Source organism: Fulmarus glacialis, unplaced genomic scaffold (assembly GCF_000690835.1).
Source record: "Fulmarus glacialis isolate BGI_N327 unplaced genomic scaffold, ASM69083v1 scaffold2889, whole genome shotgun sequence".
In the NCBI taxonomy this organism is placed as follows: Eukaryota; Metazoa; Chordata; class Aves; order Procellariiformes; family Procellariidae; genus Fulmarus; species Fulmarus glacialis.
In genome coordinates, this window is record NW_009235053.1 from 48873 (window position 1) to 65642 (window position 16770).

At 38.4% G+C, this 16770-nt stretch overlaps 1 protein-coding gene across 1 annotated transcript; it reads right to left on the bottom strand.

Annotated features, from left to right (window-relative positions):
- Positions 1–653: 653 nt before the first annotated feature.
- Positions 654–15055, bottom strand: LOC104082647 (prostatic acid phosphatase-like). Its single transcript, XM_009585850.1, has 10 exons — positions 14778–15055; positions 13331–13426; positions 10706–10792; positions 9727–9879; positions 7476–7574; positions 6264–6359; positions 3681–3813; positions 2344–2426; positions 1284–1390; positions 654–810 (listed from the first exon to the last, which is right to left on the bottom strand). Exons 1-10 carry the CDS (start codon positions 14889–14891, stop codon positions 654–656), a joined length of 1125 nt encoding a protein of 374 aa, XP_009584145.1. The 5' UTR covers positions 14892–15055.
- Positions 15056–16770: the final 1715 nt, after the last annotated feature.

Genomic DNA, 16770 nt, shown 5'->3' on the forward strand with positions numbered 1-16770 from the left:
AGAGCTAGATACAAGAGAGACAATGTAATTCTCTGCCTTCCTGTTCCCTCTTTCTGCAAACACAGATACCATCAGTGTCAAAATGGAAAGTTAGACATCCTAATATATGGAGATACAGACAACCTACTAGGGAATGTGTTAGTATGCCAATGTGTGTCTGTATATGTTTGACATTCTGGTAAGTACCAGTATGGTATACTATTCAATATTAATCTGTTTTGATCTCTGAATAGACATCCCCTAAAATCAAGGGAATGCATAATGTTGTTAATCAGCTTGGACAAATACAGTTAGAGAAGATAAGGTGAATTGTTATAATTCAGTGCATTTGTATCTGCTTCCTCAGTAGCTGAAGGTCTTTTTGACTGTACTAAACCCAAAAAACCCATGAAAAATAGTACCCTAAAATCTAATCAGCCTAGATTCCATTTCACCAGAAAGTTGGGCTGGCATAGATAAATGTATCAATGGAGTAGAAATTATGGCCATGGGTACAATCTGTCTTACTGGATCTGAATATTTTTCATTTCAGACCAGACCCTTATGAAAATGACTGTTACTTCAAATGAGCTCTTGGCAGAGGATGTAATCCTGACTTTACTTTTGGGTACATATGCCCAAAGCATTTAACTTACCTCTTTTTATGTCATGTCCTACATCCTACATTCTCTTGTCCAATGGTGTACTAGGACTGGGGAGACCAACTGAGTAAATTTCTCCAGTGGACAGCGAAATTTGCAGCCAGGGAGACTGAGGGGGTGAGGATCTCTCAAAGAATTATTCCGATAGTACATCTCTATGGTGTATTGCCTGTTGCAAAATACAGAAGGGTCAGAATAAAGTTAGGTATGCAGACCCACACAGCCTTTTCGTGTTGTAGTGATAGTGCTTTGGGACAAACTTTTAGCCAGCTTATTTGTGTCTGGCTATTAATATGTATCATTAGTACTCTGAAGATATCTTTTTAAACAATAGATGGTCAGCATCAATTTGCATGTAGTTTGTCTTCTTGGTAGAGAGTCAAGGAGTTAAATAGAGAAAAAGGTAGAGTAAAACCTCTCATAACTGTAATGAAGCAATATATAGAGGGTTTTCAGGCTGCGGTGCTGTGATTCTGCTACTGGCAATAACTGCTAAATTGAGTCCAATTTTAATAATTAAAATCAGTCTATTATCTTTTCCTGTTTAGTGAACCTTGTGCATCCAGTTTAATTAGTCTGGTGTATCAGTAAATTGCTTTTTAGAAAAAGAATATGTTAACACTACAGCTTGCAGATACTTGCCCATTTTTTTCCTGGTAAAGTTCAAAAAAATGGCAGGCACTGTAAGGAGGCAATTTCCCATTGAAGACATTGAGTGCCATCTGTAAGGCAACAATGGTGGCTGCATGCTGTAAATACAAGAAATCTTTAATGAAAGGCCTATTGAAAATGATTGCTTGTACCCATTATTTAACAATATGTCCAGCATATTATCTGTCCACTTAACATTACTTGTGTGGCCTCATTAATACTTGCCCTTTGCCCTCTGCAATGTTAAGCAAATACTGTCCTTTTATGGCTGTACAAACTGAAATGCTGCACGTATAAAGTATACATATATGTAAATATTTAAGAAGTCTTAGTCACTTGCAGTTCTTATCAAAGTAGGAGCTGTTAAAACTTCTTTTAAAAAGAACTAGTGATTTTGCACGTTAAGTAAACAGTATTTGAGATCAGATCAGTAAGCTCTTTGTCTGATATGTACCTGATAGGTCATAATCTAACTGCAGTTTAGAAATAGGATCTTTTTACCGAGAGCAATCAAAAGATTTCCTTCTCCAATGACAGTGTTTGCACATTCTAAACAAAAGTTTAAAGTCACAATAGAGTAACTGCCTTCATAAGAACTTCTAAAATAACTAATTTAATTTTTCATTTTTTTTTCTTTCGCATCTGAAAAAGTTGCGGGAAGCAAGAGGTTTGTTTCTAAACTATCTTTGTGATAGAGGTTCAATAAAACATGAGGCATGATTTTTCCAGTTCTCTGCTCAATCAAAACAATATTACAATGAAACAAGCCATGACATCAGGTGGAAAATGGAATGCTGCAGGTTTCAAAGTAGTCTCTGTTCATTAAAGAATGAAAATAATCCAATGATATTTAAGGTGTTGGGTTAACGGTTGGACTTGATGATCTTAGAGGTCTTTTCCAACCTTAATGATTCTATGATTCTATGATTCTAAGGTTAACCAAATAAAAAAATGCTTGTAGCTGTATTTCATGAAGAAAATAAAGTTTCATGGCTTTCACTGCATTTAATAACTGCAGAAAGGGAGCAGAAAAGAAACTGAAAGGACTCACCGCAGAATACATAACCATTTTTTGCTGGTGTGAAGGCTTTCTAGCATCTGAGATATGCTTTAGAATAGTTTTTAAAAGAATACCTGAAAGAAAATGGGGAACCAATGACAATGAAAGGGATGCTTGTGTTAACATCTGTATCACTTGTTACAGTTTTAACACAATCTGTCTTTAAGTGCACCAGATTTATTCAATTGACTTTATAGGTAATTTGTGCAGAATGCCCTGGTTAATTCTGATGCTATTTTTTATATGAACAATGGGCCTATTTTGCTTCTGTGTAAAATGTTTTGGGGATCCCTAATAACCTCAAAAGCTTCAAGCAGTGCATTCACAGCTGCTTTGTGCCAGCAGAACAGTGCAAGAAGAGCACGGTAATGAATACTACCCTCTCTTGTGTGTAACTCCATTGACTTCCTGATTTCCAGAGAAAAAGAAAGAGCACATCCTTTGGACTCTGGGTCTTCTTAAATTATGTGGTTGTCTGTGTTTTGGTAATGTTAACTGCTGAAAAGTTGTAAGACAAACTGTATGAATTAAATCAATGGCTGTGCTAGTATGTTAACATAAGGTTGGAATCTCGACAAATTAAAATCCTAAAATGAGAACGATACACTCTAGCAGAATTAGACACATGTATTGTCTTCAGCTACTGGCACATTTTTTAATAGCAATTGTTAGTAAAGCAAGAGCAGGGGTTTGAACTTGGTGCTTAGTTTTGTAAGTTGGAGCTCCAAGAAGGCAAGCAAATTAATCCATGTTTATATGTGATCTGTCCTTGTAGCTCACAGAGCCTGACAGTACAGTGTCCATATAAAACAAAAACAAGGCCCAAAGGGTGACAGTGGATGAATGGAGGAGAATGAATGATTAAAAAGGTATAAACTGTTTTTATATTTCAGCTACTATTTGCTGAGTTTAGATGCAGTTTAATAATTTCATTTTAGTACTCTCAGTAATGGAATATGAAGACCATTAGGCAACAAAGTTACCACCCTAGAGATTATTACAAATAATATTTTGTTAAGTAAGTTAAGCATGGTGATTTACATAAAATTCAGACTTGATTCAGTCCAGCAAGAATCTGTATATTACTTTGGATTTCTTATACAGTGTAACCAAAATGGTACCACCTTTATAATGTTGGATTAGGATAGTTGTGATTCATCTCACCATTCCTCTTCCCATTAATCAAAATCTTTCGGTGCTGATCACCAATATCCCCATCATGGCATCTTTCATAGTTCTACTATGGAATCAGTAGAAGTGTTAATTATATGCCCTTTCTTCTTTCCCATTCTACTCTTGGTTTTAAATGGGGTAAGAATTCGGCTTACCTCCCTGCAAACGTGATTTTTGTATTTGTTTGTGGAACCCAAATTCCGCCTGCAGTAACAATTCTGAGAGCTTTATCAGCTTGGTCCTGACACCATGAGTAGTCCAAACAGGTAAAGTGTAATTGTTAATATCCTACAGTGAAGAAAGAAAACATGGTGATTTTCTTACTGATTCCTACTGCTAAATGTTGTTTGTTCTGGCACAAAATGCTTGTCGGAACAAATTCTGAATGTTTCACTCAAGTAACATTTTCTCTTTATAATAAAATGATGACTGTATTTTGCATTTAGACAGCTGTAGAATTCTTATTTATAGCATCGCATGGCTTAAAGCAAATTTGAAGGGAAGAGTTCAACAAGGAGAGGAAATATAATCTAAAAATTATTTTGCAAAAAGCAACTAGCATTATTTATGCCAATTGCTAATGCAGTTGTCAGGTTCAAAAAATTCACTTTATGACTCTTTCTTTTTCAGCTGTCTACTGAGATATATCTGAGATCTTTACTGAAACAAATCCTATACAGATGTCAGGATTTTAAGGGCTGGTAGCTCTGAAATATAAATGAGATCTGTATAGCTGTAATTCAGATGTACTGGAGTTTGAGGTATATGTATAGGGATTAGACATATAGAAGGAATTCATACCTACATATACAAGGTCTATTGGATACTGACACAGTCCTGAAGCTGAAGTGGAATGGATTAGTCTTTCCTTAGGGACACAGCTCAAGATACATTAATGGTCCCAACTGTGAGAAGGAAAGATATGCCCAACATTTCTGGTTTGCACTACCCTGAATTCCTGTTTAAACAAGATTGGTATCTTTCCTTTAGATCAATGTAACCTCTGTGAATGTGAGCCATTGGACTGAGCTCACCAGAGGGAGTGTTATTGTAACAACGAGTTCCAAGGAAAATGCTAACTACTTAAAGGATTTGTTTAAACAAGTGAAACAATAGAACATGTTAGGTTATACCAGCTCAGGTCACCATGTATCACTTTCTGTTTTAAACAATTGTGATTTGTGTCTTGAGGAAAGGATTGGCTAGTTGCGTGCTATTTAAGACAGTGCTGTAGGCAAGCAAGCACCTCAGCCTCCAGGTTACCTGACAGTTAGATGATACTTAGCCAATAATAACAAATACAGAGAGATACATGCTACTGTAGTTTAACGAATTGTGTTTAAAAAACTCTGTAAGAAAGCTCTCTTTGTATGCTTGAAAGGGTGAGTGTGGCTTTTATGGCAGGTATCTTAATTGATACACCCAGAGTCTTCACTGAGTAGTATGAAAGACCAAAGCTCACCAAATCTAACACTAGAAGGAAAAACCCAACTAATTGGTTTGGTCTTCCAGCATTAAGCTAAATCCCTGATGGGAGCTGTCAATTTTGCACATTTCTCTGGTGACACAGATTTCTCAGTACGATGTAACAATTGAAATAAAAAGTTGTGGTCCTGAGCTGTCCTGCATTTGGAAAATATGGAAGGGTGACCTCCCTGAAATTACAGTGAGGTGTCCCAACATGTTAACATTTCATTTAACTTATGGCCCTGGCTAACATTCCATTCAAGACTGCTTTGACCAAAGTTGGACCTTTGAAGAAACTGCAGGACAGGTGTAAATTCATTAGCATCACACCCAAGTATTACATGTTGCTTGTGAAATCCACCTTAAAACTGCCACAGTTTTCTAGGGGATATCTCAGTACTGATGACCAACTTATCATTAATATTTGAGTTTAAAAATAATTATGCATTAAAGCATTTGTAGCGAATGCTGCCTGCAACAATAAATTTTTAACTGCAATTTTCACTTGCTTCAGGTGAGATAAGTCTAGACTTTGAAGTGACATGAAGTGGGGCTTGTTGCTAAATTAAGGGCACACAGGATTTTTTCAAATGCCAGTCAGAGGTACCAGACTGTGGGACTGAGATACCCATGACAGTTGGGCACTACAGTATCCCTTTTGTTATAAAATCCATGTTTCTTTGTGATGTGCATGGTTCCTTTGCTAAGAACAGGTTCCCAAACTTGCACAAATAGCCATTTGTGTCATTCCAATGGCTGCTTAATTCCTGAAAATACTTTGACCACTACTGTCAATATGCAAATTATGACTTCTCTTGCTTATACAATTTGAATAAAATCTTTATGGAAGGATGCTTATGTTTCTTTGCCAACAACAAATTTTACTGCTGTATATCTCTGTCTTCACAGAGGGTTTGGAGGAGTAACGACAATTTTATCCAAAGATATGCTTTTGCCTAATTCTCCATATGCAGTCCCTGACAGAATATTGGATTTAGTAGGCGATTGGTTTGTGTTCCTTATAGTGGTGGACAACCCATAGCAGCCTCACACAGTCATAGTGTCTTTACAAGATTTTCAGTTGCAAGTTTGATGTTAGGTGAGGGTTTCTGGGGAAGAAGCTGAAAATAGTCTGTGGTTCAAAAAAGTTTGGAAGCACAGACCTACCCTCTTTTGATGTCCTACAAACAATAGAAGTAAGAGCTAAAACCAGTTTTGAGGAAGTGTAAGTATTTCTATTGGACCTTGGGAATTTTCTTTATATTATTTACCTCATACTGTAAAGTATCAGAGAGCTTCCAAATTCTTTCAGTGTTCAACTTCTTCAATGGGTATCCTGTATGAGTGGCTAAAAACTTCAGAAATGGCTGGAATACAAAAAAGCAAACTTATAGTATACAGGGCCTTTTTACATAATTTCTACACACTGCCATACTAGTACATACTAATTTTTAGAAACAAGATAGTCTTTGCACTTTGCACGTAAGCAGTGAACCATTGCCTAGTGGTAAGAGAATTTGGCCTATTCATCTAGACAAGATTGGTGATCTGTTCAGAGTTGAAGTATGATGGTGGTTTATGCTTGGTGGGAATGTTCAGAAGGGGTTAGAGTAGAGGGGACACAGCTATATGAGGAAGTCAGGCAGAAATCCAAAAAGTGCTTAAAGGAAGTGTGATAAACAGAATTATTCTGGCGTTGGTATTGAGCAGAAGGGAGGTATGATGTAAATTCAGTAAAACTGGGAATTATGATTCACTTGCATATAATACCCAGATGCAGAGCCGGAGATAGATGGCTGAGGTTAGTGGTTAAAGATTATAGAAAAACAGGTGAGTTTGATAGTGTTAGTTTGAATAAAACTGTGAAGAAGGTTGCAGCAGAATAGACAAGTGATTACATACTCATTGCAAAGATTTTCATGGTGGAGAAAGAAAGGATACCTTACAGAGGCAAGAATGAAACATAAGTGAGCACCCGAATGAAGACTTTGGGTGTGAGACATGAACAGGCACTGAGGAAAGCACTGAGGCTGTTACAGAAAATCTGGGGAATTGAGCTGTGAGCGTTTTGTGGTGGAAGAGGAATCTGAACTAGCAGAGAGCTATATAGACAGAGACGTCAGAGGAGTTGCTTTACATGGAAGTAAAGAGAGAGAGATTGGAGTGATTTGAGAGGTATTGGCACTGATTTGATCTGAGTTTTTGTTTTGTCTGCTCTCCTAGAAGGTAGGTGGACTGTTTTTTTTGCAAGGTAGTCAATAATTTATCTTTTCTATGACTTGCAATTTTCAATTGATGGGAATAGCCCAGTCCAGCTGGATCTCTAATGTTGTAATTGTTTTTTGGGTATGTTGTCTACACCCACTGTGAAGATTAGAGATCTGGAAGGAGCATATTAACTGCCATTTTTTAAACCTACCTGTTAGATAATGTTGACAGAACATTACATTTTAATTAGATTTCCAGAACTGAAAATACTTTACCCTGTACTGCTTGAGCTGCTTTTGGAAATCCCTTGTTGCAAAGGTTTCTCTCAGAAGCTCATTGTATTTTGGGCAGTGTGAGAAAGGTAAGTATAGCAACTGAAAAGAAAATTGCAAAATGTTAGTTAGGCAAGGTGCTTCTTGTTCTGCAATTCAATATACCCTTGCAGGATTGTTGTTCAGATTGGCTGCACTAGTTAGGACAAGCTGAAAAATAATTTGGGAATGTAGTTTTCAAGGATATTCATCTTCAGGACTGTAAGAGTCATACTGATGACTACTTACAAAATAATCTTTAAATGTTCAGAGGAGTAATAGCTGCAGTAGTTCAAAGTTAAAGGATTCATTTACACAAGATGAAATTTGTCCCTTGACAGAAGACTAACACAAGCCCTCACAAACTGCTTTGTGCTTGGCTTCCCCAGGGATGATTTCACTCATTGTGTTCAGTCTTTCTTTAAACACACCGTCACCTTTTTGCACAAATTACTAAGCAGCAGCTGGACTGCAATAGAAGTCTTCGTGCATACTCAGCTGTATTAACTGGACTTACCATAGCTTCATTTAGTTCAGCTAATCGTAGAAACTTGTGAAGTTTCTATAACTCAGTTTTGTCTTTCATTAATTCAAGACATATGAAGGTTAAAGGTTACATGTGACTGGGATAGCTTAAGAATTTGTTAATTCATTTACCTAAGCTAAACTTGTTTGAAGTTTTTTGTGTTAAATTTTAAACAAAAGTTAAAACAAGATTCGACACTGATATATTCATAGTGTTTTTCTCTAATGTGCTTTCTGTCCTTTTTCCAGTAATAAAGCTCTATCTATATAGTCCCACAGTTAAAAGAACTTTTAAAAGAACTTGAGAGTCCTGAAGGGATAATGAGCTTGGAAAGCTTCACAGCAGTTCCTCGATCTTTTTAGAAATAACATCTATCTATTCCAGAAGGTGGAAAAGTATTTGTGAATTATAACTATAGATTCATGAACAGGCGTGACTTTACCAATAAATGATGGACACTTCTTTTGGGTAGTAGGATACATGTGGTCTCAAGCTTAGCCTGTATATGTAGTAAAGATGAACAGAGTTAAAACACAAATAGTTGGAAAAAAGTATGAAAAATGTGTGTGTGTGTTCATGACTTTATGATTTGTTGATTTGTTTGAATAAACGTACTTGCTCCCCTAGATGTGAATGAGGTGAGCACCTGCTTGCTGAGTTTGCTAGTGGAGTTGATACTGGCCAGGTATTCTTGACTGTTTGCTGGGGTACCACCATCTATGATTCTATGAAGCAGCCCCTGACTCCATGCCAGGCTGTGTGCATGAACAGGAAGACACGTGTCTCCATATCCTCCGTCTTCATGCTCTCATCACCCCGAGGTGAGAACCATTGCTCCATGTCCCTATTTAGCCTGATTCCCCTATCATCACAGACTGTTAACTAGACTTGTAAGCCCACACAATTTATCTTGCATGACATGTGCAAACCTCCTCTCCCAAACTGGGACTCATACTGTACACTCCTGATCTTTCCTAGCTTTTTACCATAGGTTTTCCACAAATGGGAAACTCCAGCTCCACTCAGCTGCCCAGCTTTCCCCTCTAGGACAAGTATACACAGGCTACAGAGCTGCTATCCACACAATTCCATACAACTCCAAGATGAGAGTTGAAGAAGGGAGATACATTGACCTATGAACTCATGCTCTTAACGCTCCAAGTCCTCCTTACTTTTCCCTTTTACTTTTTCCACCAATCCTCAAAGTACACGCACTGACCTTCAAAGTGCATGAAAAACAGTCCTGTGACTCAATTCTCACTGTAATGAAAATCCCAAAATAATTCTTCTGTCTTTTCTGTTGGCTGCGGACTAAGAAATGTTGAAGCATTAGTGAGAACAGGTATGCTTCCTCTTCTCACACAAAGAAAGTCATGTGTGTGATAAGTTTAGGATTAATCTACTTCTATAGTGGTTTACTCACATTATAGGTTAATTCTTTTTCTCTGTACCTAGGACTTCTGTTTTTCTTCCTGTTTTGTTAACTCCAGGTCTCTGATATGTAAGTCCATTCCTGTGGAAACTCTTGACAATATTTCTACTCAGCTTATTAGGCCTTTTTGCACAATGCTTGTAACATAATATACTTTTCATTGCCTTTACAATGCCCTTTATCTTGCCCCTTCATCTCATATCCTAGGTATTTTACTAATAATGAAGGGAAAGCAAATGCCCCTGGTTTATACTCACATTATCATGTGGCAGTGGTACTGTGTGAACTGGAATTGGCTGCCAAAGGATTCTGGGGTTCCAAATCTGGCCCTGTGTCGGTGGGTACAGCCCGGCAAGACTTGCCTGAGCGCTCATAAGCGTGTGATCACAGTCAGTGCTTTGAACATAAATCTGAAGCAAGAAAAAAAAAGAAAAAAGTTTTGGAAGGTCATTTCTCTGTTAGGTTTTTTCTTCTCTTGGTAGGAAAGAAGGGGACTGGTACTGTGCTGGGGAAGATGGCATTAGAGTGGGATGAAGAAGGGCCGTGAGAAAGAAGAGGGAGGGAGAAATAGTGAAGCTGGAATAGGGCCTTGGAATAAAATTTTGGTGGACAAGGGAGCTGCAACATGGTAGCAGTTCCCTTAGAAGTCCTAGTGAAAAGCATAAGACTGACTCCATTTGACCATCTAGGCTTTGGGACATCGTGTATGCACTGAACAAAGTAGAGTGGGATGAAGAAGGGCCGTGAGAAAGAAGAGGGAGGGAGAAATAGTGAAGCTGGAATAGGGCCTTGGAATAAAATTTTGGTGGACAAGGGAGCTGCAACATGGTAGCAGTTCCCTTAGAAGTCCTAGTGAAAAGCATAAGACTGACTCCATTTGACCATCTAGGCTTTGGGACATCGTGTATGCACTGAACAGCTAGACCCTAAATGAAAATTAAGCTGTATCTGCACCCCATATGGAAGTGCAGAATTGGAGATATCCTACATAGATACTCTGCCGTACACAGTGAGGCATCTGAACCTGATACAGAGCCTAAAAAACCTTTCACATGTTTTTCAGTTAACCATCAGCCTGAATAAAAGTTGAGCCACAGTTTCAGGGATACTTTGAAATTACATTGAATTCAATTGGTATTAAGTTATCTCCAACCATACTAGGTTCAGACTCTCATGCATTCAGGAAGTCCCATTAACATCCATGAAAAACATCTCCCTCCCATATCCAGTACTTGCCTCACACTGCTTGTATAAAACACTCAGGAAATAAGAGTATCTCCTCCGCATGTATTGGCCAAGCTCATACTGTTGCTGTATGCCAAGCTGTAGAAGTAACAGAATAGTGTAAGAGGCTCAAGAAGTGTGCTATGCATCCATCCCTACAATCAAAAAATGAGATAATATTTCATATTATTTTTATAAAGACCCTTTTCCTTTCTAAAGTGAAGGAGCAAAGAAGACAGGAGAAAAAAGCAGTAAAGTTGCTGCGTTTACAGTATTGGATAATATTAGATATGTCTTCCTGATGGATGCAGTTTTGCATTTTGCTCTACGGAAAGCTATGTGTATGTTTATCCAAGCTAGTAAGGCTGACTGAGGGGCAGGGTGACCTAAAGCAGGCATAGAGATGTCCCAACACTGTGTCTGGTTTCTACTCTATTGCTGGCTCACAACTGATTAACTGGGAGTGCAGACAGAGCAACCACCTGTCCATGAAGACACGCCCAGGATATGAATCCCATAGAATTATCACCAGTGATTCCATATGGAGGCTACGGTTTTAGCTTGAGCAAGATCTTATTTTTCAGGAAGACAGAAAATCTTGAATAGAAGACTTCAGGTAAAAGTCCTCCAAGCCTTCAGGTATTTTGCTGCAATGGTTAATTATCAACGGTGTGAAACATTTGATTCTTGTTTCTTGCCTGACTATGTCCTCAGCTTTCAGCCACTGGATCTTGTTATGCTTTTGAATGACACATTCTTTACCATCACAGATCTTATTCCCAGTAAGATAATAATCAATAAGATGGAATCAAGTCACTTAATCTTTGTGTTAAACTAAATAGATGGCAATTCTCTACTCTCACAGAAAAATGGATTTTCCAGCCTCAGCATTTTAGTAGCTCTTTGCTGAACATTTTTCAACTTACCAACACAATTTTGTAAACACATGACATGAGAATCACATGCAATTTCCCTGTAATGGTCTCAATATTGTAATCTTTTTACTTGTACCTGGTGTTTCCTGGCCTAAATTAAAATATATTCGACTTTGATCATGTAATCATTACTCTGCACTGGGATCTCAAGTACGGTGATTACTTATTGCTTCCTAAAGTCCTTTTCTAACTCATAGGATCATAAGATAATTCTGATTGAATAGGACCTCAGGAAGTCTCTAGTTCGACCTGCTGTTCAAAGCAGAGTCAGCTATGATGTCAGACCAAGTTACTCAGGGCTTCATCCAGAGTGCCAGACACGGCCTACAGTGTGTATGTGATCACCTCTTTCTGTTGCTGGAATTGTGCATCCAGTTTCCTAGGGTATATGCTTGGCCTAGGCTTCTGCCCCAACTTGCCTAAAATGTGTGTTGTTAAATCCTGACACCCGGGTCTTGAAGCCTCCCATGCCCTGGAGCAAGCTGGCCTGTAGTGCTGAACTTGCATAGTGTAATGATTGAGCCACAGCTGAGTTGCGGCATAGGAAGCTGGTCTGTTACTCCTGTTTCTTCAATGGAGGCCACGTGAGAGGAAACAGGCCTGACCTTGCATTGGAGATCAGTTTGGAATCCTAAGAATGGCGAGGAAGAGGAACCCCTCAGGCAGTTTGTTCTATTCTGAGGTTGGTGGAGACCTGGCAAGTGACTAGTTCCCCCAGGAGAGAGAAACACGTGCATTGTGCTGGACCCACTGGACATAAGGTATGTGAGTGAACTTATTCTACAGCAGCCTAACAGAGACACACACCTCACAGTCTGCCTACACATACACAACAGCCATTTATCTGGGACATCCAGACTTCTGGCACATCTAAACTACTTCAGTGAAGCTGCCTTGTTCCCAGAATCCTGGGCAAATAACTAGTGAATTTTTCCATCCAAACAACATATCTTGGGGAAAAAGGAATGAAACACAGACACAGTGGGTCATGCTGGTGGGAGCGGAGCAGAAGTAGGGTTAAAACCACCTAGTGCCCACATATTCCCTTACAGCCTGATAGTACAGGAGTTCACCCTTGGCTCCATTCACAGGAGGAGGCAGCTAATATAAATTACAGTTAATGCAGAGACTGGACAACTGGACTCTGCGGTTGCCTTAGCTGCTGCTAGTTACTACCATCAGCTGATACTTGTGCAAGCTCAGCTCTGCTGTATTCCGTCAACGCCTGCACTAAAATAGCTGAGCTTTAAATCAACTTTCCCTGGCATAGCATGAAAGAAGTTTCTGCTAGTACTGACCTTAGTAGTTCATGAGCTAGGAAGCACTCCTACTCAGCAGAGAAGGAAGGTGGTCTGTGAGCACTTACACCACCTTATGCTACTGACGGGTAAAGCTCTGTGTTTGGTCTCAGATGAACAGCGGTGGTCACCAGTGCCTGGCTCCTCCCAGAAGGCCCCAGTCTGCAATCAAACAGCTCAACATATGCTGCTATTCGACCAGGACAGGCTGACTCAGTCTCATTTAAAATCAGTGACTGCTCATAGTTGTAGCTTCCTGGTAAGTTCTTTGGCTATCCTTTTGGAGATCTGTGTATGGCAACTTAATATAGGCTTTCCCCAAGTGAAAACGAAGTTCCAAAAAACAAGTATCAACAGACCACATTCCAATATTTCAGTATATTGGCCCAGGCAGGCAAACGCACCTTGGTAAGCTGTCCATATCCCTGCTGCCTTGCAACTTCTTTGTGCTTGTCAGTTGGAAAAAACTCCTGTGGGGTATGATCACCATGGCGAAATACCTGATAAAATAGATGGAATTCCCTTCATGTTACTGGGATTTTTGTGATGGATATAATTAGTGCAGTCACAAGGAATATGCAATGACAGTGAGTACTGTATCTGACAGATGCTAAATATATTCATGGTGCTTTTCTTGGGTCTCGATAGCTACAATACAATGCTACAATGTTTGATTTATTTAGACAAATGTAACTCTTCTTTTTTTCCTGGCATTTGAAAAGTAATTAGCTCAAATAAGTTTTTGCAAGTTATAAAAATGATAAAATATCTTAATATATTTTAAAGAGGTTGTATATATTTTAGGAGGTATAAACCACAACATTAAATAAATAGAAGACAAACAGAAGCATGTAAGTGATTTTCCAGAAATATTAGAACATTAATATTTTGGTAGGACTAACTGGAAATTCAGTAGGAAAAACCCCAAACTACTGCTCTAGATACGGTTTCTGTGGCTGACTGCTGTGAAGCGTTCTTTCTTGGAAGAAATTAGCCTTAAAAAGCCACATGTTGACTTTTTCATCACAAGAGGTGATTAAAATGTCACCTAACATCTAAATACAGACTAAACTGTTACTCTGAAAACATTGAACCTGGTCTGGAATTTCACTTCAGGTAAAAGATACATCTATAAAGATACATCAAGATTTTTCATTCCTGCAATGAATTCTTTCCTTGTCCAGCATAATTCCTGTAGATATGTGTCATATAATTTTAAAATTTTAACACCAGGTTTTTTTTTATTTCTTAATCCAAGTAGGGAGAAATAAAATTGAAAACTGCAGAACAAAAAGTATGTAAGTGATTTACAAGCATGTGCAATGTTTAGAACAAGATTCAGGCTTCTTGCAAACAAACAGTATGTCATAATCATTGCAAATAGCATTATTTTCACAGCACTGGTTCTATGTTGCTTATTCAATGTCATTGTACGCTTGTTTGGGTTTCACATAATGAAATTTTTTTTGCGTGTTAATCCACTGAAACCACTGGAAAAGTGGAAACTCTTCCATGGTAAAGGGGGTTTTTGCACAGCTGATATTTAGTTATGAAATCCTCTTTTACAACTTAAAAAAGAATCCTATGTGATTCCTCGCTTAGTGCTATAAAAAAAGCATTCTTTGTCAATCCAGAAAGTTAAGTTCATCTAGGACTGCACAAAGGAGACAAAATTATAAAATCTTATTTAAAATTGGGGATTTTTTTGTACAATGCAATAATGAATTTTGAATATGCAGGAAACACTTAAATATTCAAAAAGTGCCCCCTCCCCCTTACCCTAGAGTACAAGAAGAGCAGTAAGTGACAGGTTTTGAAGAAATTCCATTTGCCCATGAACTATCTACTTACTATGGACACAAACTTCAGTTTTCTTTTAGCTGTCGTTTGGTGAAGAAAGATGCAGAAAAGACAGAGCGTGAAACACAGACTCCAAATTCCACACACCAGCTGCCTTGCTCTCATCCTGAGGGTAGCTTTCAGCTGTTTTGCACACTAAGGTCCCTGGCTGGATGTGGTGATACAGTAGATATGTGTCTAAGAGGGGAGGAGTCGGTTGTGCTCAGTGAAGTCCGAAAGTGGGCTGTGAGCTTGCCCCCTCCTCCCTTTTTTCCCTTCTTGGGTTAGTGCTTTTCCAGGGATTCGTGAAATGAAAAGTGTATTTTGCACTTGTACTCGATTTCTGCGTCCCATGTATAACACGAATTGGAATCTCTGAGCCCTCTAATTCCTGCCCCTGGCACTTGCAAGGCAGGTGAACGTAAAGAACTAGAAGTTGCCTTCTATTCTTTAAGCTAGGATTTAGTATTGGTCAGTCAGCCTTCTCAAAATTGAAAATGCTGCAGATATGCTGCCTCTTGCTGTATGCAAAAGAGCTAGTAAACCATCCTCATTCCTAGTGCTTACACACTCTTCTCTGAACACTTTGTACTAGAAAGCTAGAAGGAGCAGTGCTGACAACTGTTCTTTTCAAAGGATCTCTGGATTCTTCCCTGGGTTTGGCTGTGGTCTGTAGGAGGAATAAATAGCAGAAGGTTTTGTTGTAAGGGAGCAGGGATAAGCCTAAATTCACTGCAAAAAAAATAAAGATACATGAATGAACTTTTCATCTCTACAGTAGATTGACTATGTCTCTAGTGGCAAAGAGTGTGCCACTGTTTTCTAGAACTATCCCCCGGAAGTTCATAGAGTTAGGTGAATTTTTTATTTTCAAAGTTTTCTTGCTGCAAACACTCTCATTGTTACAGCATGCGTAAATCAAGAGTTGTTTCTGTCATTTCCCCAGTATATTTTAAATAAAGAAAAAATCTAGCCCAGAGACAGTGTTGCAAGAGACAGGATTAATCTTACAAGCTTATTGGTCTATGTTCAGTCACAATCATGTGTTAATGAAAGCCCTGTTAATATGTAAAAATTGAGGGTGATTTCGTAGTGATCAAAAGCTCTCTGTATGTAAGAATTTAAAAGAAATTACAGAAAAAAAACATGTTGCTATCCAAAAAGTTTATATAATCTCAAGCTTGTTTAAGGCACAAATAACAAAACTTTCCTTCATAATTATTAGATATGGGCTTGCCTAGAGGGATCAGTTTTCTTTCCTGAAGTAGCAATGCCATATCTGTCACATCTGTCAGAGCTAAAGAGATTCCCCTATGAAACATTCTTGGTGCAATATGGTTTATCCGTCATTTCTGCTTTTGTGCCTGACAAGTCTAACACACTCATGCAGAAATAGAAAAATATGGGGAGCTGCATATTTCAATAAATGTTTATTGAAATTTATTGAAAAAGAAAATGCTTCTTTTTTTTTTTTTTTAAATGAGGGGCCTGGGGGACATATGGGTCAACTGATTAAAGCTATTTACACCCTGTACATTTTCCTGCCTCCACTGGCTGTCATACTGCAAAAATCTCTTTGAAGAGACCATGTGTTTTGCTGTTTCTAGAGGACATGACATCAGATGCCACTCCTAAAGTACACTGCTCTGCAAGGCAAGGTTTTTAATTAGACCAACTGGTATCGCTGAGAAAAAATAGGCAAGTTCTCAGGATTGCAAGGCTCCATTCAGGTTCTTCAGATACTGTAGATACATCTAGCAGGGACAGCAGATATACAACAGAAACAGAAAGGTTTATTATTTTCAAGCACCCACTGCTTCACATTTTATGTGAGATTTCTTTAACAAGAGAAGGTGAAATTACTCTTACTTTGGACATGACAAAGTATTAGTGTAAAAACTGATAATTGCTTCCTCTGATCTGATCTTGGTGCTGCTAGTTCTGTGGGAAGACACATAAAGGGCTGGAGTTATTTTAAAGTACACTACATTGGTTAACTCTGTTC